The sequence below is a fragment of the Cimex lectularius genome, unplaced genomic scaffold (genome assembly GCF_000648675.2).
Source record: "Cimex lectularius strain Harlan isolate CLEC.00 unplaced genomic scaffold, Clec_2.1 scaffold9, whole genome shotgun sequence".
Classification (NCBI taxonomy): Eukaryota; Metazoa; Arthropoda; class Insecta; order Hemiptera; family Cimicidae; genus Cimex; species Cimex lectularius.
Window position 1 is genome coordinate 3493993 of NW_019392733.1, and position 20464 is coordinate 3514456.

Here is a 20464-nt window from a genome sequence, read left to right on the forward strand (position 1 = left end):
TTGAGGGCCTTTGCACAGGCCTCTAATGTGCTGAGTTTAAACAAATCCTCCGGAGTCGACAGTGTCCAGCCAGCAGACCTATCATAATACAGCCTAGGTTTAGTAGTTCTGCCGTTAGTTTCTGCAATGGTCCTTTGATGAACTTTTTCACATGAGTCTCTCTATCCCATTGAACGATTAGATCTGTGTTTCTGGTATTTGGTTTGCCATAAAAGGATTCAGGGCTGATAGGTGTCCTTGTTAAACATTCATTGGCCACTTTATCCAGTAACTTTTCAACTTTAGTTATATAACAAATTTGATTTGAGGAAATCCTTCGTTTGTGGCTGGGTTGCTTCACGAAGAAATGAGTTTTGCCAAAAAGTGGAAATGTTAAGGGACAAATTTACACTCAAACAATATAAAATTTTATTAGTTTAACAAAAATAATTTATTATCACATTTGAAAATAGTCCCCCCCTGTATTTGTCAATCTCCTTGTATCGATCTCCAAAACATTCTGTAACTTAAAAAAAAAAAAATAATAAAGTTTACTTTACAAATAAATTGAATACTTACAATTAACATGTCAAAAATTGACATAAATACATTGACAGGAAAAACATTCCACCCATCACTTGTATTTCATATTATTTTAGATAATTATTCAGAAATCGCGAGATGCAGTCTGGTGTGATGTAGGTTTCAGAAAAACATTTTCTTTATCGTGCTAATGTTTCGATCTTTATTAAGATCATTTTCAGGGCTCAAAGTGTTTGTCTTCTGTGTAATTGTGCCATTCTTGCATGTCATGTTGAGAGTGCACGACACGCAAGAATGGCACAATTACACAGAAGACAAACACTTTGAGCCCTGAAGATGATCTCAATAAAGATCCAAACGTTGGCACGATAANTTTGATTAAAGAACATTGCTTTAAAGTAACTAGTTTCTTTTTTTTTTTGTTTAATACCAAAATCCTGCATTATTTTCCGGACAACCCAATAATTGAGCAAATTTTGTTTCAAAAAGTAAATCTTATATATCTTATAAATCTTATACTAGTCAGCTGTCATATTCCATAATTTTAGTATTAGAAGTATTGACCACTTTTTCACTATAGATCAAGGTATGGTTCAAATTTCCTTGAAGACTGACTCAGTCCTAACATTGCCAAGGACTGAATCTCCCAATTTTTGAAATGCCAAATCCTTTGCAATGTTAGGACTGAGTCAGTCTTCAAGGAAATTTGAGATCACCTGTAAAAACTTAAATATGTCAATATATAATCACAGTTAAGATTGTTATGCCCTGACGATGACCTTAAAATAAGTTGGAAGTTTGTCAGTAAAAACTTAATTTGCTTTTTTCTTCAAGACCATACCTTGATCCAGAATGTTCGTGATAAACTTTAATCAATACTACCACTGAAAGTTTAAAATAATATTTTTTAAACAATTCACTTACCAAATTAGTCCAACATTCTTATATACTGTCCCTCTTTGTTAACGTCAAGTAATCAATTCTAAAGAAAAAAAATGCAAGAAAGAGAATCAATTAAATGCTAACATTAACAAGCTAAAATAAAATTTGAGCACTTTTTGTGAAGAATTTTTTTAAACAAAAGAAAATACACTCAAAGACAAAAAAAAACAGAAACTCGTAATTTGTTGTTTATTTCAAACTATGTTTATGTACTTTTATTGTTATATTAATTACAACATAAATAAGATCAGAAATTCACCAAAACACCGGAAAATCATTTAGTGATACTGCTTAAAACAACAATTTATTCCCCGATTTTGCTCTTAATAATGCATACTATCTCCTCTGGCCTCACGGAGGGCCTTAATTCTCCTAGTAAATAAGTGATAGGATTTCATTTTAAGAAACATAATCCCATTCTTCAACAAGGACGGTCTGATGCTATCCAACGCCTGTTGGAACCAGAGAATGATATCTAACCCGTCTCTTTATCATGTCCCATAAGTGTTCTATGGGATTCATGTCAGGAGAATATGCTGGCCAATTCATTGTGGTAATCCCTACATCCTCCAGTAATAGGTGACAACTCAAGTTACATGCGGTCGAGCGTTATCATGCATTAACAAATTTGTCTCCAATAGATGTAGCAAATGGGACCACAGTCCAGAAGAAATTTTTCAATGTACCTTAGTGCAGTCCATCCATTCTGTATGACAATCAGCTTGGTGCAGGCAAGGATGTTAATTCCACCACTGACTGTCTTTGAAAAGGCTGTGACTAATGCATGGCACATTAAGCAAAGCATATTCCATGGCTTCTCTATACACAGACCCGATCATCTGATTATCTCAAACCAAACCAAAAAGAACATTGTCCCAGTGTCCAAGCGAGATGCTGATTTGTGAATTGTCAACTTTCTCTCCACTAGAAGAGAACCAATGCAGGACTTTCAGAGACTAGGCTATTCCACGAAGCCTTCTATGATACCCTTATGTTAAGGATCGGTTGGAGTTACTTATCAAGGAAGCCATTAAATAACAGTTCCGTAGTGCAATAAGAGCGATAAAACGATAATCTCTAGCCATCGTAAATCATGGTTGTCCACTACCTTCTTTTCTATTGAGACTTCTGGTGGCCCTAAACCACTGTAGATCATCGTGCATGGAGTGCAGCACACCTAGGACTTGGGCTATGAAACGGATGCTAGGTCTGTCGGCCAAAGCATCTGCCCGATCTTCTCAACTCAAAACCATGCTTTTAAGAAAATTAATTTTTTACTTAAATTTATTATTTATTCAACAATTTAAAAAACCAAATAACTCACTCGACAAGTTGGGTCTGGAAAGGATGAAATTGAACTGATTTTTGTTATTTTTAATCAAAAGAGGGTAAAAGGATTAGTAACACACTATAAAGGTAAACAACAAGTAATTAATGTTGGGTTAAAATAGTTTTAAGTCAATTTTTTTTGCCTTATGAACTTTGCATATCAGCCAATGAGCATGATTAATCATGTGATGATGCGTATTCTTTTTGGGGGAGAAGGGTTGTGTGGAAAAAAGGGCCAGGGTTAATGGTGAGAAACAAACCACAACCATGAGGTCGAAAGCTGAGAATCTATAGTGCTGACCACTTGGCTATTGTGGACTCCCAACTATTATTCTTTACAACTAGTTATTATGGAAATAAATAAATACAAGTGTCTTTTTTTTGTCTTTGAGTGACAATGTCATGACTGACTCACAGAATTGTTATTGACTTATTGACTTGCCATTCTAAAGGGAGTTGTAAGCTGGACATTTTTGTTAAATTGTTAAATTACAATTATGACAAAGCCACAAAAAACAAAACAAAAACTCAAATTTATTTGATTTGAAATACGTAACTAAATTGCCTTATTAGTTAAGTTAATTACAATTAAACTGTTGTATCAGATATTTCAGAATGAATTAGACGGTATATTTAAAAAAAAATAAACCAATTTACAAATATCAATACATACATGATATAAGAAACCACCGAGCATCTCTCTCTGAAGCTGTTCCGCCTGCAACGTACCGTCGATCGGCTGGCAGTTTTTGTTGAAAATCGAGTATGCGCTCACTTCACCTCTTTTTTTTTGCCCCGTCCTTGTATTGTAGTATATGAAAATCAAGGCCGATATAGCAAGAAACACAGTGCCGAATTCCACTTTGATCGCAAGGTAATAAAGCGAGCCCCAGAGCGAAAGCCTGAGTATGAACCACAACACATCCTTTTTCGACCAAGAAATACTGATGCTATCATCGGAAGATACACTCTGAACATCAATACAATCCAACTCTCCTAGCTATTTAAAAATAAGATTAACAATAAATTTGTAAATTTTATAACTAAAATTTTAATATAAAAAATTACCAATTCTGATTTGTCAGGAACTTCTCCTCTTTCATCCTCCTCACTTTCATCTAGAACAGGTCTCTGAAAATAAACATCTAAATTAACTACAGAGGAAAAATCGGAAAAAGAAGAGTAGATTAAAAACACAGAAAGGACGGTGGAAAATAATATACAAAGGAGTTGAAAAGTTCAAACTGAGGAGGATCAGTATTGAATACACATACACAGAATAATAGATTGGAGACAGAAGGATACAGCTTTTTTTAGAACACTTTTTTCATTAAAAATTCATGGGTTGTGCCAGGATTCGAACCCACAACAGCTAGCATAGCAAATACAAGTTGAACACCCTAACCACTTGCCTACCGAGGTCCAAAAAGTAAAGTTATTCCTGCCGTACAAGAGGGCTATCGTTCAACTACCCTTTGGGTGTTGTGAACAACAGGGTCAAACCAATTTAGAAGATGTTTTTCATAAGATTCTCAATAAAAATCCTTGGACAAACACTGAGGCATATCGAGTAAGAATGTGTCATAGCCTGGCACTAATGTGGGTCTATATTTATGTCAATTAATTAATCTTTTTATGTAAGGTTTTGGTTGAAATGAAAAAGTTAGTGTCACGAGCGTGATTCGAACCCACGACATTCGTGGCTATCGTGACTTCGATCCACTCAGACACCAACTCCCCATCTCAACCTACAACCATTCGAATTTTCCCTTCTTTTTGCCATTTTTCAATGGTATAACTTTTTCATTTCAACCAAAACCGTACATAAAAAGATTAATTAATTGAAAGAAGTAATTTTGTCAAACAGACCACTAAATATAATGGATTTATGTCAATATTAAACCTTACATGTGAAGATTTTAAACCGTGCCCTAGCCAGATAGAGGGTTTTGATGTTAAATTGTCTTTGTATGATTTAAAAACTTGAGAGTAAACTAGTTATTCCATGTTTAAACAACATAAATCAGATACCTTCTCCTGGTCCTTCTGGCTGAAATCGAAAGCGCTTTTTACCCTGTTGTAAATGCTTTCCATTGCCTTTTTCCTCCTGTAAGCTTTAAGACGGTCTTCATAATTCATGCCAGAAAGCTTCCTTTGGTCAACAGGCTGCTGGGGCTGGCCCTTCTGGGGTAGAACGTAGATCTAACAAGTTGACAAAAGATGAGAACTTAAAGCTGATTTGGCCTGTTGTCAGTCAGCTGTCCTTTGAAAACAAAACGAACCAGCCAAAATACAACTGACAAGACATCAAACATAATTCTATCTGATGTCACAAATGGTTGTCATTATGGATAATTTATTTATTTTAAAGGAACAAATAGAGTTTTAAACCCCCTTACATGTGCATGATATATCTTAGAAATAGATTTAGTTTTATTAACATTGTAAAATAATAATAAAACACACAAAATAATAATGGCAGTAGGGGCCTCGGTGGCCGCAACGGTTTAGGCGTTGACACGGCACTCATCACTTAAACTCTTAAAGTAAAGGTCCCGGGTTCGAACCCGACATACTAACAAATGGGCTTTTTTTTTCAAAAACACCGCACCCTGAGGGTTGATATGACCTCTGCTCGTTAAAAAAAAATAATAATAATAAGGCAGTAATATATCCTTTAAAATATTAATTATTTACAATAGAATGACGAAACCATACAAGGTAGGAAAGCAGAAAGAGAAAGAAGATAAAAGAAAACGAGGGAAAGGAAAGGAAGAGAGAAGAAAAAAATGCGATTTATGCCATTTTTAAAATCTCAGATGCCATGGACTGAAACAAGTTAGTGAGGAAGAACACTTCTTGTGGAAGCAAATTCCATAGTCTTGTCACTGCAATTCTGAAGAACAAGAAGTTTAAGAGGAGTGTTAAAGGCTTGGTATATGATTGTTGCATTTTGTTAAGGAATATAGGAAGAAAAAGTTAACATTGAGGACATTTATTTGGTTTAATTTTCAACATTTACATTAAAACGCTAAGTTTATAAGTGCTTACAATGTTAAGATTGCTGAAGACATTAATTTAGGAAGTGGTACGGTTGAAGATGATAACAGTATCTAACGCAGGAATTATAATCAAATTGACTACGATGACCACGTTGAGAATCTAAAGAAAGTGAAAAAACAGAGCTACAGTAAGAGAATAAAGGAGTTATTAGAGATTAAATAAGGAGAACTCTAGTTTTCTGTGAAATGAAAAACGTGAAACTTGTGAATAATCAGAATGAGTTTCCTTATTTACTTCCAGATTAAACTTTAATATTCCCCACCTCACATCCCATAAACATAAAATATTCTTCATTTCCACCCATAAGATTAATTACATAAAAGAAAGTCCCATCATTAAGTTAATGCACGTGCCATGCTTATCCACACCTTCCATACCAAGATAATATTAGCATTTTTAAAAATCAATTAATTTCTGCACTTGTGCTGTCTAGGTATAGTCCTAAGTATTTGACTTGGATGGAAGTTGGTCTCTCTTTCTTACAGATGTACAGTGGAATGCAAGACTGTTTTTTCAATGTGAATGTTCACTAAGTAAATTTTCTTTCATTCAATGATGACCTCCACTTTTTGCAACAGTCTTCGATAATCTCAAGTTGTTCTTGGATATTGGAGGTAGCTTGGGAAGGATTGGTCTTAGAGGACAAAATTACGGTATCGTCCGCATAGGTTGTGATGAAGGTATTGGGGTGCGTACGTAGGTCAGCAGTATAAATAATACAAAGAAGGGGACCAAAAATGTTCCCTTGTGGGACGCCGGCTTGTATCGGTCTGATCTCCGAGTACTCGTTTCCACACCTCAATCTGAAGCAGCGGTCGGTCAGATAGGATATCATGATAAGATAATAAAGAGTGGGTAAGAAGCATTTAAAAGTTCATAAAGCACGACCGGGAGCCAGACCCTATCAAAAGCTTGTGCAACATCTAGGAACGCACCCAAGCTACACTCTTTGTTTTCGAGAGACCCAAAAATAAAACTTTATGCAGAACGTTTTAAAAAAAAATTAGGTTTATACTCTCTATTCTCAGGATACGAAACATGTTCCTCCACAATATACATGCTTTCCATGTGACGCCACTCGAACAGAAATTGCGCTGCATTCGGAGAAAAGCTTTATCGCTATCAGCTGAAGTTCTAAGGTGGAAACCTTCGCGAGCCGATCTGAGAAAAAGTTATTTTGGAAAAAAAGGGAAAACAATCTCAAGTCCGCAGTTAATCCCACTTTTGTTATCAGGCAGGATCCTTTCAGAGGAGTGAAACTGGCCGAATTTCCGTTCCCAAAGGGGGAAAATCTAATATGAGAACGTCACCGATTTTTTTAACCGTTACACAGGTACAAAAAAAAGTTTTATTACAATTATTATTTAAAGTTAATACATAAGAAAAAGGGTGATGTTTTGTTCATAAAAAATCTGATGAGATAAATCCTTATATGACAAATCACCTGTCCTATGTACGTATACCCAACCTATTTCCGTACATTTTGTTTTTTAGTTAACAAATTCAGAATTTCCAAAACAAGTACACTTAATCTCTCTTGTAATCAGTACTATGGCGAATCTCTGAGAATCAATTGGAGAAAAGATGTCTGTGCAATTTGCTAATTGTGTTTAGCATCTAGCTTTAAGAGAGAGTCAAATCTCTCCTTGATATTAACCTGAAGATCTGCAGTTCCAAATCTCAAGATGATCCAAAATACACACTTTGTTTAACTCAAATTATAATTTAGTTTGATCTTTTCAGACCATTCCGGTCTGGCCATCGCTGGTTTGGTCTGTCAAATGCGTTCTGGTATTCTGCCTTCTTCAGCGACGGGTTTCTGCAATGATCGAGCATGATGTGCCTGAAAGGAGAATCTAGACATTTTGTTTATCTCAAATTTTAATTTAGTTTGATCTTTTCTAACCATTCCGGTCTGGCCATCGCTGGTTTGGTCTGTCAAATGCGTTCAGGTATTCTGCCTTCTTCAGCGACGGGTTTCTGCAATGATCGAACATGATGTGCCTAAAAGGAGAATCTAGTCATTTTGTTTATCTTAAATTTTAATTTAGTTTGATCTTTTCTGACCATTCCGGTCTGGCCATCGCTGGTTTAGTCTGTAAAACTCGTTTTGATATTTAGCAACTTTCAGTGATGGTTTTGTTCAAGTATGATATTGCTAAAAGGCAAATTTAGACATTTTGTTTAACTCAAGTTTTAATGTAGTCTGATCCTTCTGGCCTAACCATCACTGGTTTGGTCTGCCAGATGCGTACTGATATTGTGCCATCTTCAGTATGGGTTTGTGCATGATGTGCCTAAAAGGTGATTCTACACATTTTGCTTAACTCAAATTTTAATTTAAAAAAATCTATTTCCTCCTTTAATATAGTAAGCTCTTTGGCACAAAACAACAAATATAGAAGAATTGAAATTAAAAATTCTTGTAATTAAATTGATTTATATTATTTTAAAAGCAGACTGTATAAGACATTATCAATTCCATTTTTAAACAAATTATAACAACTAACTTTCAAAAATATTCTTTATGAAGCTAAAGCTTCTCAGTGCAAACTGACAAGACATCCGTTCAAAGAAATATATAATAAAGATCAATAAATGTATCTGCAGACAGGAAAAATATGTACTCTGAACCCAGGGAACGTAGAGACATGGTGTTCATGTCTTGTAATATTTTCATTAACTTAAAGAAACTGTTTTAATGTTTCAGGTCATCAAGCCTCACATACCTCTGATTAAGTTTCGAAAAGGACACGTGGACTCATGTCATACGACTCAGAGTAATTTTCCCAGTATTATTTTAATTTTAATAATTGCATGTTTGTTTAGTAATTAATATAGTAAGTAGCACGGCTGGTGTAAAAAAAAAAAAAAAAAAAAAAAAAAAAAAAAAAAAAAAAAAAAAAATTGATTTCGTATTAAGACTCTTAATGAGGCCAACGACTTATATAAATTTTTAAAACAACTCTTGTCTTGTAGCTCCACAACAGTCCTCCCAAGGAGTGAGTGCTGCGAAGCCTGCCAAGTCTACTTCTTATTCTCTTGAGGAGTACCAGCTACCAGCAAGATTTAGAAGACTTCCCTTGGACAATTATGAAATTGAAGCTATTAATGTAAGGAGAAAACTTGTTTTATTATAAAATATTTGTATTTGATACCTTTTTAAAGTCAAGAGTAACTCAACTCAACGTACTCAATTTACGTTTTATTAAACATGTTTGACTCGATCTTAATAATCTTTTGGGTGATACTAGGTTGAAACATATTAAACTCATGCCTGAGCATTCTTGCCAATGGGCCATATGAGCCAAGAAATGTAAGTGCATGTATTTCAAGGTTATTACATTTCTTGACTCTTGTTAATACAAAATTTAAAAAAAACAGTGTTAAAATGAACAATCTCTTGCTCTTTCCCGCCTTATCCAGGACCGGGCAAGAACACAGACAAGCTAGGTATTTGCATAAGACTATTGGCTAAGTACATTAGCCATATGCCCTTAACGCCAGGCTTCTCCCACCTTGAACTCTCGAAGGCAGGATTACCTATGATGCACAAGTCGATCCCTGGTATAGGAGAGCTGCGTTCGACCTACCACTTCCTCGATCCCATCTCCAAAAAATTTGAATTTCTTGATAATACAAACTTCTCAGCAGGTCACTTTGTTAAATCAAAAAAAAAATTTCCTTTTTATTACATTCGGCAATACAATATATTTTTCATAACAAGGGGAGAAAAGCATGCTATTAATCAAAATGGAGCCACTTCCCACCTTTATAATTTGCATGTTTTCTTTGTTATATTCCTCCAAATTTCAACTTGCTGGTTACTTCCTCCTACAGCCTAAAGTTTCTTCAAATTTTCTCTAGTTTGTCATATCCTGCATTCAGTTAGTTTGTCATATCCTGCATTCAGTTAGTTTGTCATATCCTGCATTCAGTTAGTTTGTCCATGTGTTCTCATCACTGGCCACTTCGGAAAATCATTTAAACAAAGGACACCAGGCCACATTGAAGCAAACACCACATTACGATTTTTTAAATAATGCATAACAATGTTCAATTTTACAGTTGATCTATTTCTGCTTTTTCATTATTTTTGCTATATTTTATATATGTAAAATTTCAGTAACAACTTGAAAAAATGCTTATCAACTCGTAACAATTTTTTTCCTCTTGATAATCCGAACATCTTCATAATTTGAATTATTATTGTGGTCCTTGAATTAACAAGATATAGTGTTTTGAATTAACAAGAGTCAATTGTACATGTCTTTTTTTATTTTAAACCTGGGATAATAATTTTTTTACCTTTGTTATCTAGTCATAGAATTCATATTGAAATACACAATTTTAGACCAATCAACTAGAACAAAGTAGGTTAAGATATTTGTTTAGCAAGAAACAAATTTTATACATATTAGTTTTCTGCACCCCGAAAACCCATTAACACAAATTTTTGGGAAAATCGAAAAATACATTTTTTTCTTACAAATTTTTCACCTTCCAAATGCCTCTGATTTTTATTCAAAAAACACAAATATGATGATAACTTTGAAACAACTCAACTATAGCAGGAAACATCACAGGGGTACATGTATACTACATATAATGGCACAAATGTCACCTCTAAATAAATTATAACAGGCGATATAAAATAAAATGTTTGAAGAGGTTTTGTTGATTTTATTGTTATTTTTCTCACTTATAATGACATAAAATCTAAACATTGTTGACATGTTGTAAAAGTAGAGAAATTCAGCTTTTCAATGGTTGTTGTAACGTTGAATTTAGATAAAATCCACAGGAGTTACGTAGTTTTAAGTTTGACCCCTGGACATCGGAGAAAGAAAATTGGCCCTGGGTGATCGACCTGAAAAATGTCAATTTTTTTGTTTGCTATAATTTTTTTAAAACTTTTTTTATATCTAATCTCATTTAATATTATCTTGCATCTTATTTGAAGTGTTTTTTATTAAATTATTATTTTTTATTAATTTTTATTTAAAGTGTGGATGAGATGAAAAATTAGAGTTACGAGCGGGAATCCAACCCTCGACCCTTGGCTCAATATGGCGGTGATCTAACCACTTGAGCAATCGTGACTCAGTCCCCCCGAGATACCAATTCTTCATCCCAGCCTACAATTTTTTCAAATTTCCCTCTTTTTGGCAAATATTCATATTCACCTGCATATTATTTTTTTACATAGGATAAGAAAATAATAAGCATGATCGTTTTAAATGAGATAAGATATGTAAAAAGTTACAAAATCAAAAAGAAGCTTTCAGTAAAGCATGCCAAAAAATATTTTTATTAAAAAATAATTCGGATTTGTTTCAGTCACCATTAAAAACCCTTAAATACTAATTTTCATCATAACAAACAAAATTTTGATTTGATTTTTCCCCCTGATGTCCGGTGTTCCACTAAAAAATCCAAAACATCTCTGTAATTTATCCAAATTCAGTGTTATTACAACTTTTTTTTGTCTTACTATTTCAGTATTGGCCACAGTTATTACAACTGTTACTTTGCAAAAACACGAACAGCATCAATCTAAGGGTTAAATTCATATCTATTGGAATGTAATACATACATGATTATTGTATGACCAAGTAGCAAAGCAGTTTTTTTTTTTATGATTGATGATGATTTTTGTTACAAAATTAAAAAATTGGTAATAACTTTGAAACTACATCGATCCATAATACTTAGCAGAGGTCGAAAAGTTTTATAATCACATTAATGGCACAAACTAGCATACCATACATAAATTAGAACTGGAAATATAATATGAAACATTTGAAGGTTTTTGTTCAGCTTTCCAATGGTTGTGCTAACACTCATTTTGGATAAAATCCAGAGGTGTTATTAATTTTTAACTAAAAAATAAACACTGGAAATAAGCAAAACAAAATTGCTCCTAACTGATTTAGCTCAAGTTTTGTTTGCTACAAAAATTTGTACTAAGGGCTTTGAAGGGTGCTTAAAATGAATCCCAATTGGTTTTTTGTTTTTAAAATATTTTTTTGACTTCTTTACTAAAAATGCCTCGGTTTTTGCAACTTTTTATTTATCTAAATCTCATTTAATACAATCGTCTATATTATTTTCTTATCCTAGGTTAAAAAAATTAACTGATATGTAATAACCTATATATGCACAACAATGCGTAAAACTATATTTTAAAAATTATGTAAATTACTGTGAATATTTTTATTTTCTCAGCTTCTAGAGCCCATTGGCAAGAATGCTCAGTAATTTTTTTTAAAGGCAAAAAACAAGCGAGGGCTATCTTTGTCTTTATGAAACAGTGTATGTGTATGTATGTATGTCTATACCAGATATTATTACTACTGTTAGAAAGTTTAATTTGCTATATAAGCTACTTTGCAAAAACACGAACAGCATTGATCTAAGGATTAAATGTTAAATTCATTTCTATTGGAATGTAATACATACATGATTATTATATATGTGTATGTGTGTGTGTGTGTTTGTGTCAACTCTGAGGAACTTGTAACTAACCAACCAGCCACCACTGCTGAACAGGGAGGACTCAGGGGCTCCTCTGTATTTGGCTTTACATTTTAATATGTATGACTTTATGGAGCCCCTCTTGGAGGGTGTGGATAAAAACTATTTACAATTAAACCATTATGAAAAAGTTCACATCCTCAGGTTTTGGCCCTGAGGTCCCTCTGTGACTCCTCCCCCAACCAGTAAAAGCACGCCAGCCCACTAGCCTGCATTTTTGTTACTTTTCTTATCTATGTGTTAATGTTGTGTTTTTGTTATATACGGTTCTATTGTTTTATTTTCTTCAAATATCCAATGACTTTGTGAAGGACAGGTGTCTATTTCACCAAAAAAAGTTTCATTAAAAACAGTTGATTATATAAGTAATAAAATAACAATGTACTTAAATTTTGCTATATTAAGTTAAAAAAGTTATATTCGGCTTTTCGTACTTTTGTGGGTGTTTGCTTGTGTCAAGTTAAAATGAAGTGGATTTGCATTGATTCTGTTTTAGCGCTTTTTTACAACTAAATGCACTTTTTTTATTAATTAGGACATATAGGGCATTCAACACCCTACACTAAATAACCTATTTAATATATTATGTATATAAAAAATTGTTAAAGAATAATGAAGATTATCAGAAGAAAACTTATGAGATAAAACATTTACAAGACAGCTCACAGCCTGAAAATTTTATAACACGCCTGGCCGACAAAACCAGTGAGAATAGGCCAACCAGGTCAACAGCAATAAAATTAAGCTAAAATATTTTCTTTTAAATTGTTTATTCAAATATCTTATGACTGAATTTGATTCAAACTAGCCACGATTATTAATCTTAATTTTGATGTTATCTTTTTGTATTTATGAATTAATATTTATTTGTTTCAGTCTGGAGGCCTTGTGTAAAAATGTCTTGTGCAATGTAGGAGGTTTGAATAGAGTTCCTTTAATTTATTGTATTATTATTTGTATCCAATAAATTAGTTATTATATATAACTTTGTTTTTTCATTTTCCATCTTTTTGACTACAAGGAAGCAATGCAAGTTGCAACAGTGTATTTTTCTTCTCAAATTTATATTTATTGGTTTACCTAAAAACTAGTAGTAACTCAACTAGTAAAATATTATGCTTAAAATGTTGAATGTTGAATATCAGACACAAAATTAAAGGTTTTGGTTAGGGTCAAGTTAGGTTAGGTAGGGTAAGGGTTAAAATACATACATCTTAACGCCTATTTTTTGTGTTTAGCTTGTATGAAGTATAATAGTACTTCATGTGTACTAAAATAAGGTATCTTTTTTCCTTTCTCCCTCCCACTAATACAATAAATTACGGTGAAAATCACAGCTATATCAATAAAAAAACTATTTTAACTATCAATTTATTCTTTGTATGTAAGGTCTTGGTCGAAATGAAAAAGTTAGTGTCACGAGTGAGAATGGAACCCACGACCTTCGGCTCAATACACCGCTGCTCTAACCACTTGAGCTATCGTGACTTCGATCCACTCGGACACCAAGTACCAACTCCCCATCTCAACCTACTACCTTTCGAATTTTCCTTCCTTTTTGCCATTTTTCGAAAATTCGAATGGTTGTAGGTTGAGATGGGTTGTTGGTGTCCAAGTGGATCGAAGTCATAGCTCAAGTGGTTAGAACAGCAGCGTATTGAGCCAACAGTCGTGGGTTCGTTTCCCGCTTGTGATACTAACTTTTTAATTTCGACCAAGACCTTACATACAAAGAATAATTAATTAAAAGAAGTAATTTAATCAATCTGACCACTAAACATAATGAATTTATTTTGACTATGTTGAATATCAGACACAAAACCATAGGTTAGGTAGGGTAAGGGTTAAAATATGTTATACATCTTTCCACCTTTTATTTGTCATTAGCTTGTGGGGGTGTAATAGTACTTCATGTGGACCCAAATATGGACTCTCTCTCTTGCTTCTTCCCTTTTTCCCTCTCACTCATATAGTAACAAATTATGAAAATTTCAACTATACCAATAAGAAAAGGATTTTGATTAGGTTGAATATCAGACACACAATCATAAGCTATGGTTAAGGTTAAGTTAGGGACAGGTTGTTAGGTTAGGGTTAAAATACATTTTTTTTAAATGGTTAACATGCATGTTAACACCTTTTTTTGTGTTTAGCTAGTATGAAGTATAATAGTACTTCATATGGACCGAAATATGGTCTCTCTCTTTCTCTCACTCATAGAATAAATTATGTTGAAAATAACAACATGAATAAGAAAGATCATTTTGGATATGTTAAATATCAGTCACAAAATGAAAGGTTATGTTTAGGGACAAGTTAGGTATGGAAAGGTTGTTAGGTTAGGGTTAAAATACATTTTTTTTAAATGGTTAACATACATGTTAACACCTTTTTTTGTGCTTAGCTAGTATGAAGTACAATAGTACTTCATATGGACCGAAATATGGTCTCTCACTCATAGAATAAATTATGTTGAAAATAACAACATGAATAAGAAAAATATTTTGGATATGTTGAATATCAGTTACAAAATGAAAGGTTATGTTTAGGGCCAATTAGGTATGGACAGGTTGTTAGGTTAGGGAAGGTTAGGGTTAAAATAATTTTTTTTTAAACGGTTAATATACATGTTAACATCTTTTTTTGTGCTTAGCTAGTATGAAGTATAATAGTACTTCATATGGACCGAAATATGGTCTCTCACTCATAGAATAAATTATGTTGAAAATAACAACCTGATTAAGAACAATATGTTGAATGCAACAATATGTTGGATATGTTGAATATCATTCACAAAATGAAAGGTTATGTTTAGGGCCAAGTTAGGTATGGACAGGTTGTTAGGTTAGGTAAGGAAGGTTAGGGTTAAAATGCATTTTTTTTAAATGGAAGTACAATAGTACTTCATATAGACCAAAATATGGTCTCTCACTCATAGAATAAATTATGTTGAAAATAACAACATGAATAAGAAAAATATTTTGGATATGTTGAATATCAGTCACAAAATGAAAGGTTACGTTTAGGGCCAAGTTAGGTATGGACAGGTTGTTAGGTTAGGGTTAAAATACATTTTTTTAAATGGTTAACATACATGTTAACACCTTTTTTTGTGCTTAGCTTGTATGAAGTATAATAGTACTTCATATGGACCGAAATATGGTCTCTCATTCAAAATGAAAGGTTATGCTTAGGGCCAAGTTAAGTATGGACAGGTTGTTAGGTCAGGTAGTGTTTGAGTTATATGTTATAAATCTTTCCACCTATACTTTGTGTTTTGCTTGTATTGAGTGTAATAGTACTCCCTATGAAACCAAATATTTTTCTCTTCCTTCCTCCCTATCTCTCTCGCACTCATACAATAACATTATAAATCACAACTACACCATTAGAACACAATTTTTGACTGTGGAGAATATCAGCCATGAAATCATCCAAATTGGGCACAATTGGTTTGATTTGACATTAATATATAAAAACTTAAAAGTGCATAATTTTAATACCGATATATATTTAGGTTAAGTTCACAAATTCCTTTCACATTGCCGGGTAGTGCACACGGGTTGAGTCAGGTTAAATCAGGCTAGGTTAAAATTCGAAACTATTCATTTTTAGAATTTGTTATTTTAATCAAACTCCCTGAAAAATTAAAAAATATATAAAGCCAATGTTATAGTAAAATACAAAATCTCAAGGTATTGCAATATTTTTGACAAGGGGTGTTGGTAAGATTGACAATACACGGCTGTGCTCAATAACTTGCAAACTATGCAATAAAACCTTGGTTCATCCTTGTATCAATAAAATTTAACAGATGCATGAAGGGAACAGTTATTAATAATTTTGTAACGCATACAGAAATAAAAGGCACACATTACTTACACTCTTTAATCCACTTTAGTGATTTCTTAAAGCCTACTGTTTAAAAAAACTAACAACTATACATTCCTATCTGCAACATTGCGTAAAAAAACATAAAACATCTTTATCGTTTTTAAATAGTATGAATACAACTGGAACTCTGTAATAAAAATAATACACAAGCCCTAAAAAAGAATCTATTTTTACTAAAAACAAATATACACAAATATAGTATACTTTATTAGATATACATCTGAAAATGAGCAAGGCTTTGTTTATATATTATTTAATTTCATCTATTATAGAAACTAAAATATCTTCAAAGATTCTAAAGATTTTAATGCAATTTTTAGTACTTAATGAGCAATAATAATTATGCGTCAAATTACAAACAACTAAGATTACAATATTGAAGTATTTATGTGACAATATAAATTTATATTTTTACAAAAATAAACGAGATCTCAGTTCTATTTAACAACAATGATTTTTTTTTTTTTTTGTAAACACTGTACTGTAAATTAAAATGGATGTGACCAAAATTTTTGACTTTAATGTCATGGCTTGTTAATCACATTGAGTATTTACATTACTTCCTTAATTAAAGATTACACTGAAAATTATCTCTTAGATCACAGTCAAGTTTTAAAAAATAAATTTTCAAAGAATATGTAAAACAAACTTTACCTTGGCAAACTCCTTTGGAATATATAAATCTAAAATAAACAAAATATACAATTTACAAGATTATTTTACATTTCCTTTTGTTTTTATTTATTTATTTTTTAACATGAAAGAATGTGAAAGTTTGTAAAATTATATACAATTTCATCTAAAATCATTTACATTTTCGACATATTTACATTAAGAGACCCTTTATGGTAGACATTTAAGAGTATCTATTAGCAGGATTTTTGAAAAATTATTTTACTTATAGAAAAAATCTATTAATTAAGTTTTCATTTCAGCACACATCCGACCAAATTCCTTTGTCAAATATGTCTCGACCTATGAATTTTATGAATTAAATAACCAGAAAAGAGATTTCATTTTAAAATGTTTTTTCTTTTCCCTAAAACAATGAAGACACATTTTAAAACAAAAATAAAAACGATAAAAAAAAGATAGTTCCTGGTCATATAGTCAACGATTATAAATTTTCAATTCCTATTATAAACTTTCCCATTTTACTTTCATCGTGATAATTATAATTAAATTTATCTATATATAATGTTGTAACAATAAGATTTAAATGATTTAAAAAATTTAAAAAACTTTTTTACAACACTTAGGTTGTAACAAAACAGCAGAGACATGGGAACCAGCCATGCTGATATAAATAATATATCACAAGATATTTCATTTGATTTCTTCATTAAAATTTAACAGTATAACAATAAATAACAGGTGGTGGTTCTGTATTGTCAGATTTTAAATAGGGAATGATGTAGAAAACATGTAAAGTTTCAAATAAACCTAGTTCACGTTTTCTTATGCCGACCTACATGTGCATGAAACACATCGTTCGCACTTTTAATATGCTTCAAAGATCAATAATAATTCTATATATAAGTTTTTTTAACTTTTTGCAACGTTTTATTATTATCGGAAGTTGTGTTGGCAATCTTGTCATTGGCATTTTTTGGAGGGACATTCACAAGCAGGTTTATCGACTTGTTGTTCACACACGGTGATAAATACGATGCGCCTTCTCCATTCATATTGCTAAAAAAAAAGCAAAAAAAAAAGCATTAAACAATAAAATAATCAACCAATTATTTTGGAGAGAGTTGTTATTTCACACAGAGGACATTCTCTGTCTGAAATAACAATAACCATTTGATCTAACATTATTATTTTATACCTGTTATGTTGGTGAAGGGGCATATTCGTATAAGCGTTGTCTGGACGAAAATGACGGGAACAGAAATATCCAGCAACAAATCCGATAACCAGAGTTGCCAGTACAGAAGTAGTTACGACCATTCCTAATGTGTCAGCTGTGTATATGACTATCTTTTCTTGTCCTCCGATGCCATTTTCTCCTTGAATGTTTCCAAATGTCAAAATATGTATATAAATTAAAAAAAAAAAATGTGCTTACCAGCACAGGGACTTGGATTACAAATAGAGCACTTCGGGCAATTGAATAAATCAATATTCCTTCCTTCCTCTGAAATAAAAACAATAATAAGGTAAAGGGGTAACAAGATAACAACACATTAAAATACGTTATAATCTTTTCACCAATTTTTTGTTTTGCTTTGTATGAAGTATATTAATAATTGACTCATGTGGACCCAAAATGGGGTCTCTCTCTATCTCTCTCTCTCTTTTTCTCTCATTCATGTAATGATAGCTAAAAATCACAACTGTACCAATAGGGACAAGATTTCGACTATGGAGAATGACAGTAACACTGTCATAGGTTATGGTAGGGATGATAATTTAACTTAGGTTAGGTAGGGTTATTGTTAAAGTATATTTTAAATTTTTTCACCTATTCTTTGTATTTACCTTGTATGAAGTATAATAGTTACTTCATGTGGACCCAAAGATCGATGGTCCTTCTTTCTCTTTTCTTTCCTTTCTTACCATTTTGTCTATATTGAATATAAGCCACAAAATCATAGGTTAGGGTTAGGCACAAAGTTAGGTAAGGAACAGAGGTTGTTAGTAAGGTAGGGTAGAGACAAGTTAGTAATAAAATTTATTGTAAACCTGTCCACCTATTCTTCGCGTTATACTTTGTATGAAGTATAAAATACTTCACACAAAATACTTCAGTGGATCGAAATATGGTCTCACTCTCTCCCTTTCTCTATCTCTATCTTAATAGATCTATCCATCCATCTATCTATGCTATATCTCTTTCTCACACTCTTGTAATTAAAAATTATAGTTAAAAATTACAACTGTAGCAATACGAACAAGATTTTGAATATGGAGAATATAAGCAACAAAATCATAGGTTAGGATAAGAGAAAAGTTAGGTTAGAACAGGTTGCTAGGTTATGTAGGGTTAGGTTTAAAATATATTTTAAATCTTTCCACCTATTCTTTCTGTTTTACTATCTCTTTATTACACTCGTGTAATAACAAATTACAGTAAAAATCACAACTATACCAATAAGGTTTTGGTTGAGATAAAAAGTCAGTGTCACAAGCGGGATTCGAATCCACGACCTTCGGCTCAATGCGCCGCTGCTCTACCACTTGAGCTATCGTGACTTCGATCCACTCGGACACTAACTTCCCATCTCAACCCCACCTTTTTGAATTTTCCCTCCTTTTTGCCATTTTTCCAATGTCGTGAAATCTATTTGATTCTAGGCGACAAATGAAATGGCCACGGAGAGCTTTAGTGAAGTATACTTAATTTTGCTTATTGCATTTGACCAAATAAAATATATATCAACCAAAACCGTAAGTAAAGATTAGTTAATTGAAAAGAATTTATTTGGTCAAGTGGACCACGAAATCTAATAAATATACCAATAAGAACAAAATTTTGGCTATGATAGGTTATGGCATTAGGGACAAGTAAGTTAAGTCAGATTAGGTACGGTTAGGGTTAGAGACAACTTAGTAGTAAAACGATGTACAAGTCTTATGAATGAAGCGTATGGCCTGATAAAAATATATTATATTTCATTTGTACTTATTACAATCTCACTTGATCCAGATACATTTTGAATATTTTTGTTATCATCTAATTATTAATATAATTATTGTTAAATTTAAAACTCACCAGTAACCTCTTTCTCTGCAGGGCTTGCTGCTATACCAGTTTTCACTTGGCCTGAAATATTACATTAAACTTAATATTGAGAAGTTAGTTAACTTGCACTTTTTTTTTAAATTATGCTTTTGTATTAATATACTTTTTATTTTATTTTTTCACACAAGCTACTTGATGAAGTAATTGGAAAACAAAGACAAATAAACAATGTAATATCGACTTTGAAGTGAAATCAAAGGGTCAAGTGTTCATAAATAAATCATTCCTACACATACCAGTCAAATGAATGATCTCTGCTATCTAATTTACATGATTTTGTGATCATATTATAAATTAATTTATTCTTGTAATAATATAACTTTTTTTAAATAAAAATAAAAACTGTGTAGTGCGTATTCTTTGTCTTCAGGATTCCTCTATACGAATTATAGTCATACTGTTATAACAATACGATAGAGTATTAATTAT

General features: G+C 32.3%; 3 protein-coding genes and 1 long non-coding RNA gene across 10 annotated transcripts in view; 2 read left to right on the top strand and 2 right to left on the bottom strand.

Annotated features, from left to right (window-relative positions):
* Positions 1 to 384: 384 nt before the first annotated feature.
* Positions 385 to 5088, bottom strand: LOC106665331. 3 transcript variants are annotated; one of them, XR_001340292.2, is made up of 5 exons: positions 4825 to 5087; positions 3862 to 3924; positions 3467 to 3793; positions 1447 to 1504; positions 395 to 505 (listed from the first exon to the last, which is right to left on the bottom strand). XR_001340292.2 is itself a non-coding variant. In XM_014391669.2 (4 exons), exons 1-4 carry the CDS (start codon positions 4930 to 4932, stop codon positions 437 to 439), a joined length of 567 nt encoding a protein of 188 aa, XP_014247155.1. In that variant the 5' UTR covers positions 4933 to 5088; the 3' UTR covers positions 385 to 436. The 3 variants fall into 3 exon arrangements, 1 of the variants encoding a protein (XP_014247155.1); XR_001340293.1 differs by having other exon boundaries at positions 414 to 499; XM_014391669.2 differs by lacking the exon at positions 1447 to 1504 and having other exon boundaries at positions 385 to 505; positions 4825 to 5088.
* A 1868-nt stretch (positions 5089 to 6956) lies between these two features.
* LOC106665364 lies at positions 6957 to 20391 on the top strand. Of its 4 annotated transcripts, XM_014391735.2 has the most exons (5): positions 6963 to 7189; positions 8567 to 8636; positions 8836 to 8969; positions 20027 to 20088; positions 20164 to 20391. In XM_014391735.2, exons 1-5 carry the CDS (start codon positions 7154 to 7156, stop codon positions 20177 to 20179), a joined length of 318 nt encoding a protein of 105 aa, XP_014247221.1. In that variant the 5' UTR covers positions 6963 to 7153; the 3' UTR covers positions 20180 to 20391. The 4 variants fall into 4 exon arrangements, with proteins under 4 accessions (XP_024082700.1, XP_024082701.1, XP_014247221.1 ...); XM_024226932.1 differs by having other exon boundaries at positions 6957 to 7189; positions 20027 to 20391; XM_024226933.1 differs by lacking the exons at positions 20027 to 20088; positions 20164 to 20391 and adding an exon at positions 13002 to 13243 and having other exon boundaries at positions 6962 to 7189.
* On the top strand, positions 14186 to 16324 carry LOC112126919. Its single transcript, XR_002910308.1, has 2 exons — positions 14186 to 15237; positions 15449 to 16324. It is a non-coding gene; the product is annotated as an uncharacterized LOC112126919 (long non-coding RNA).
* LOC106665363 (semaphorin-1A-like) overlaps positions 16268 to 20464 on the bottom strand; it is a 61076-nt gene continuing 56879 nt past the window's right edge. For both annotated transcript variants that reach the window (XM_014391734.2, XM_024226931.1), the window contains exons 17-20: positions 20006 to 20056; positions 18359 to 18427; positions 18119 to 18299; positions 16268 to 17979 (exon numbers count right to left, since the gene is read on the bottom strand). In XM_014391734.2, coding sequence (XP_014247220.1) covers positions 17817 to 17979; positions 18119 to 18299; positions 18359 to 18427; positions 20006 to 20056 — 464 coding nt within the window. In that variant the 3' untranslated portion in view covers positions 16268 to 17816. The remainder of the gene's footprint in view (positions 17980 to 18118; positions 18300 to 18358; positions 18428 to 20005; positions 20057 to 20464) is intronic.

Coding starts and splice junctions, on each gene's coding strand:
- LOC106665331 (XM_014391669.2), bottom strand. CDS start 4,932: ATGAATTATGAAGACCGTCTTAAAGCTTACAGGAGGAAAAAGGCAATG. Junction 3,794..3,861: donor TTCCTGACAAATCAGAATTG/GTAATTTTTTAT, acceptor ATTTTTAAATAG/CTAGGAGAGTTGGATTGTAT. Junction 506..3,466: donor TCGGTGGTTTCTTATATCAT/GTATGTATTGAT, acceptor TTTTTTTTTAAG/TTACAGAATGTTTTGGAGAT.
- LOC106665364 (XM_024226932.1), top strand. CDS start 7,154: ATGAGAACGTCACCGATTTTTTTAACCGTTACACAG. Junction 7,190..8,566: donor TTTTTTTAACCGTTACACAG/GTACAAAAAAAA, acceptor TTAATGTTTCAG/GTCATCAAGCCTCACATACC. Junction 8,970..20,026: donor ATGAAATTGAAGCTATTAAT/GTAAGGAGAAAA, acceptor CTTTCTCTGCAG/GGCTTGCTGCTATACCAGTT.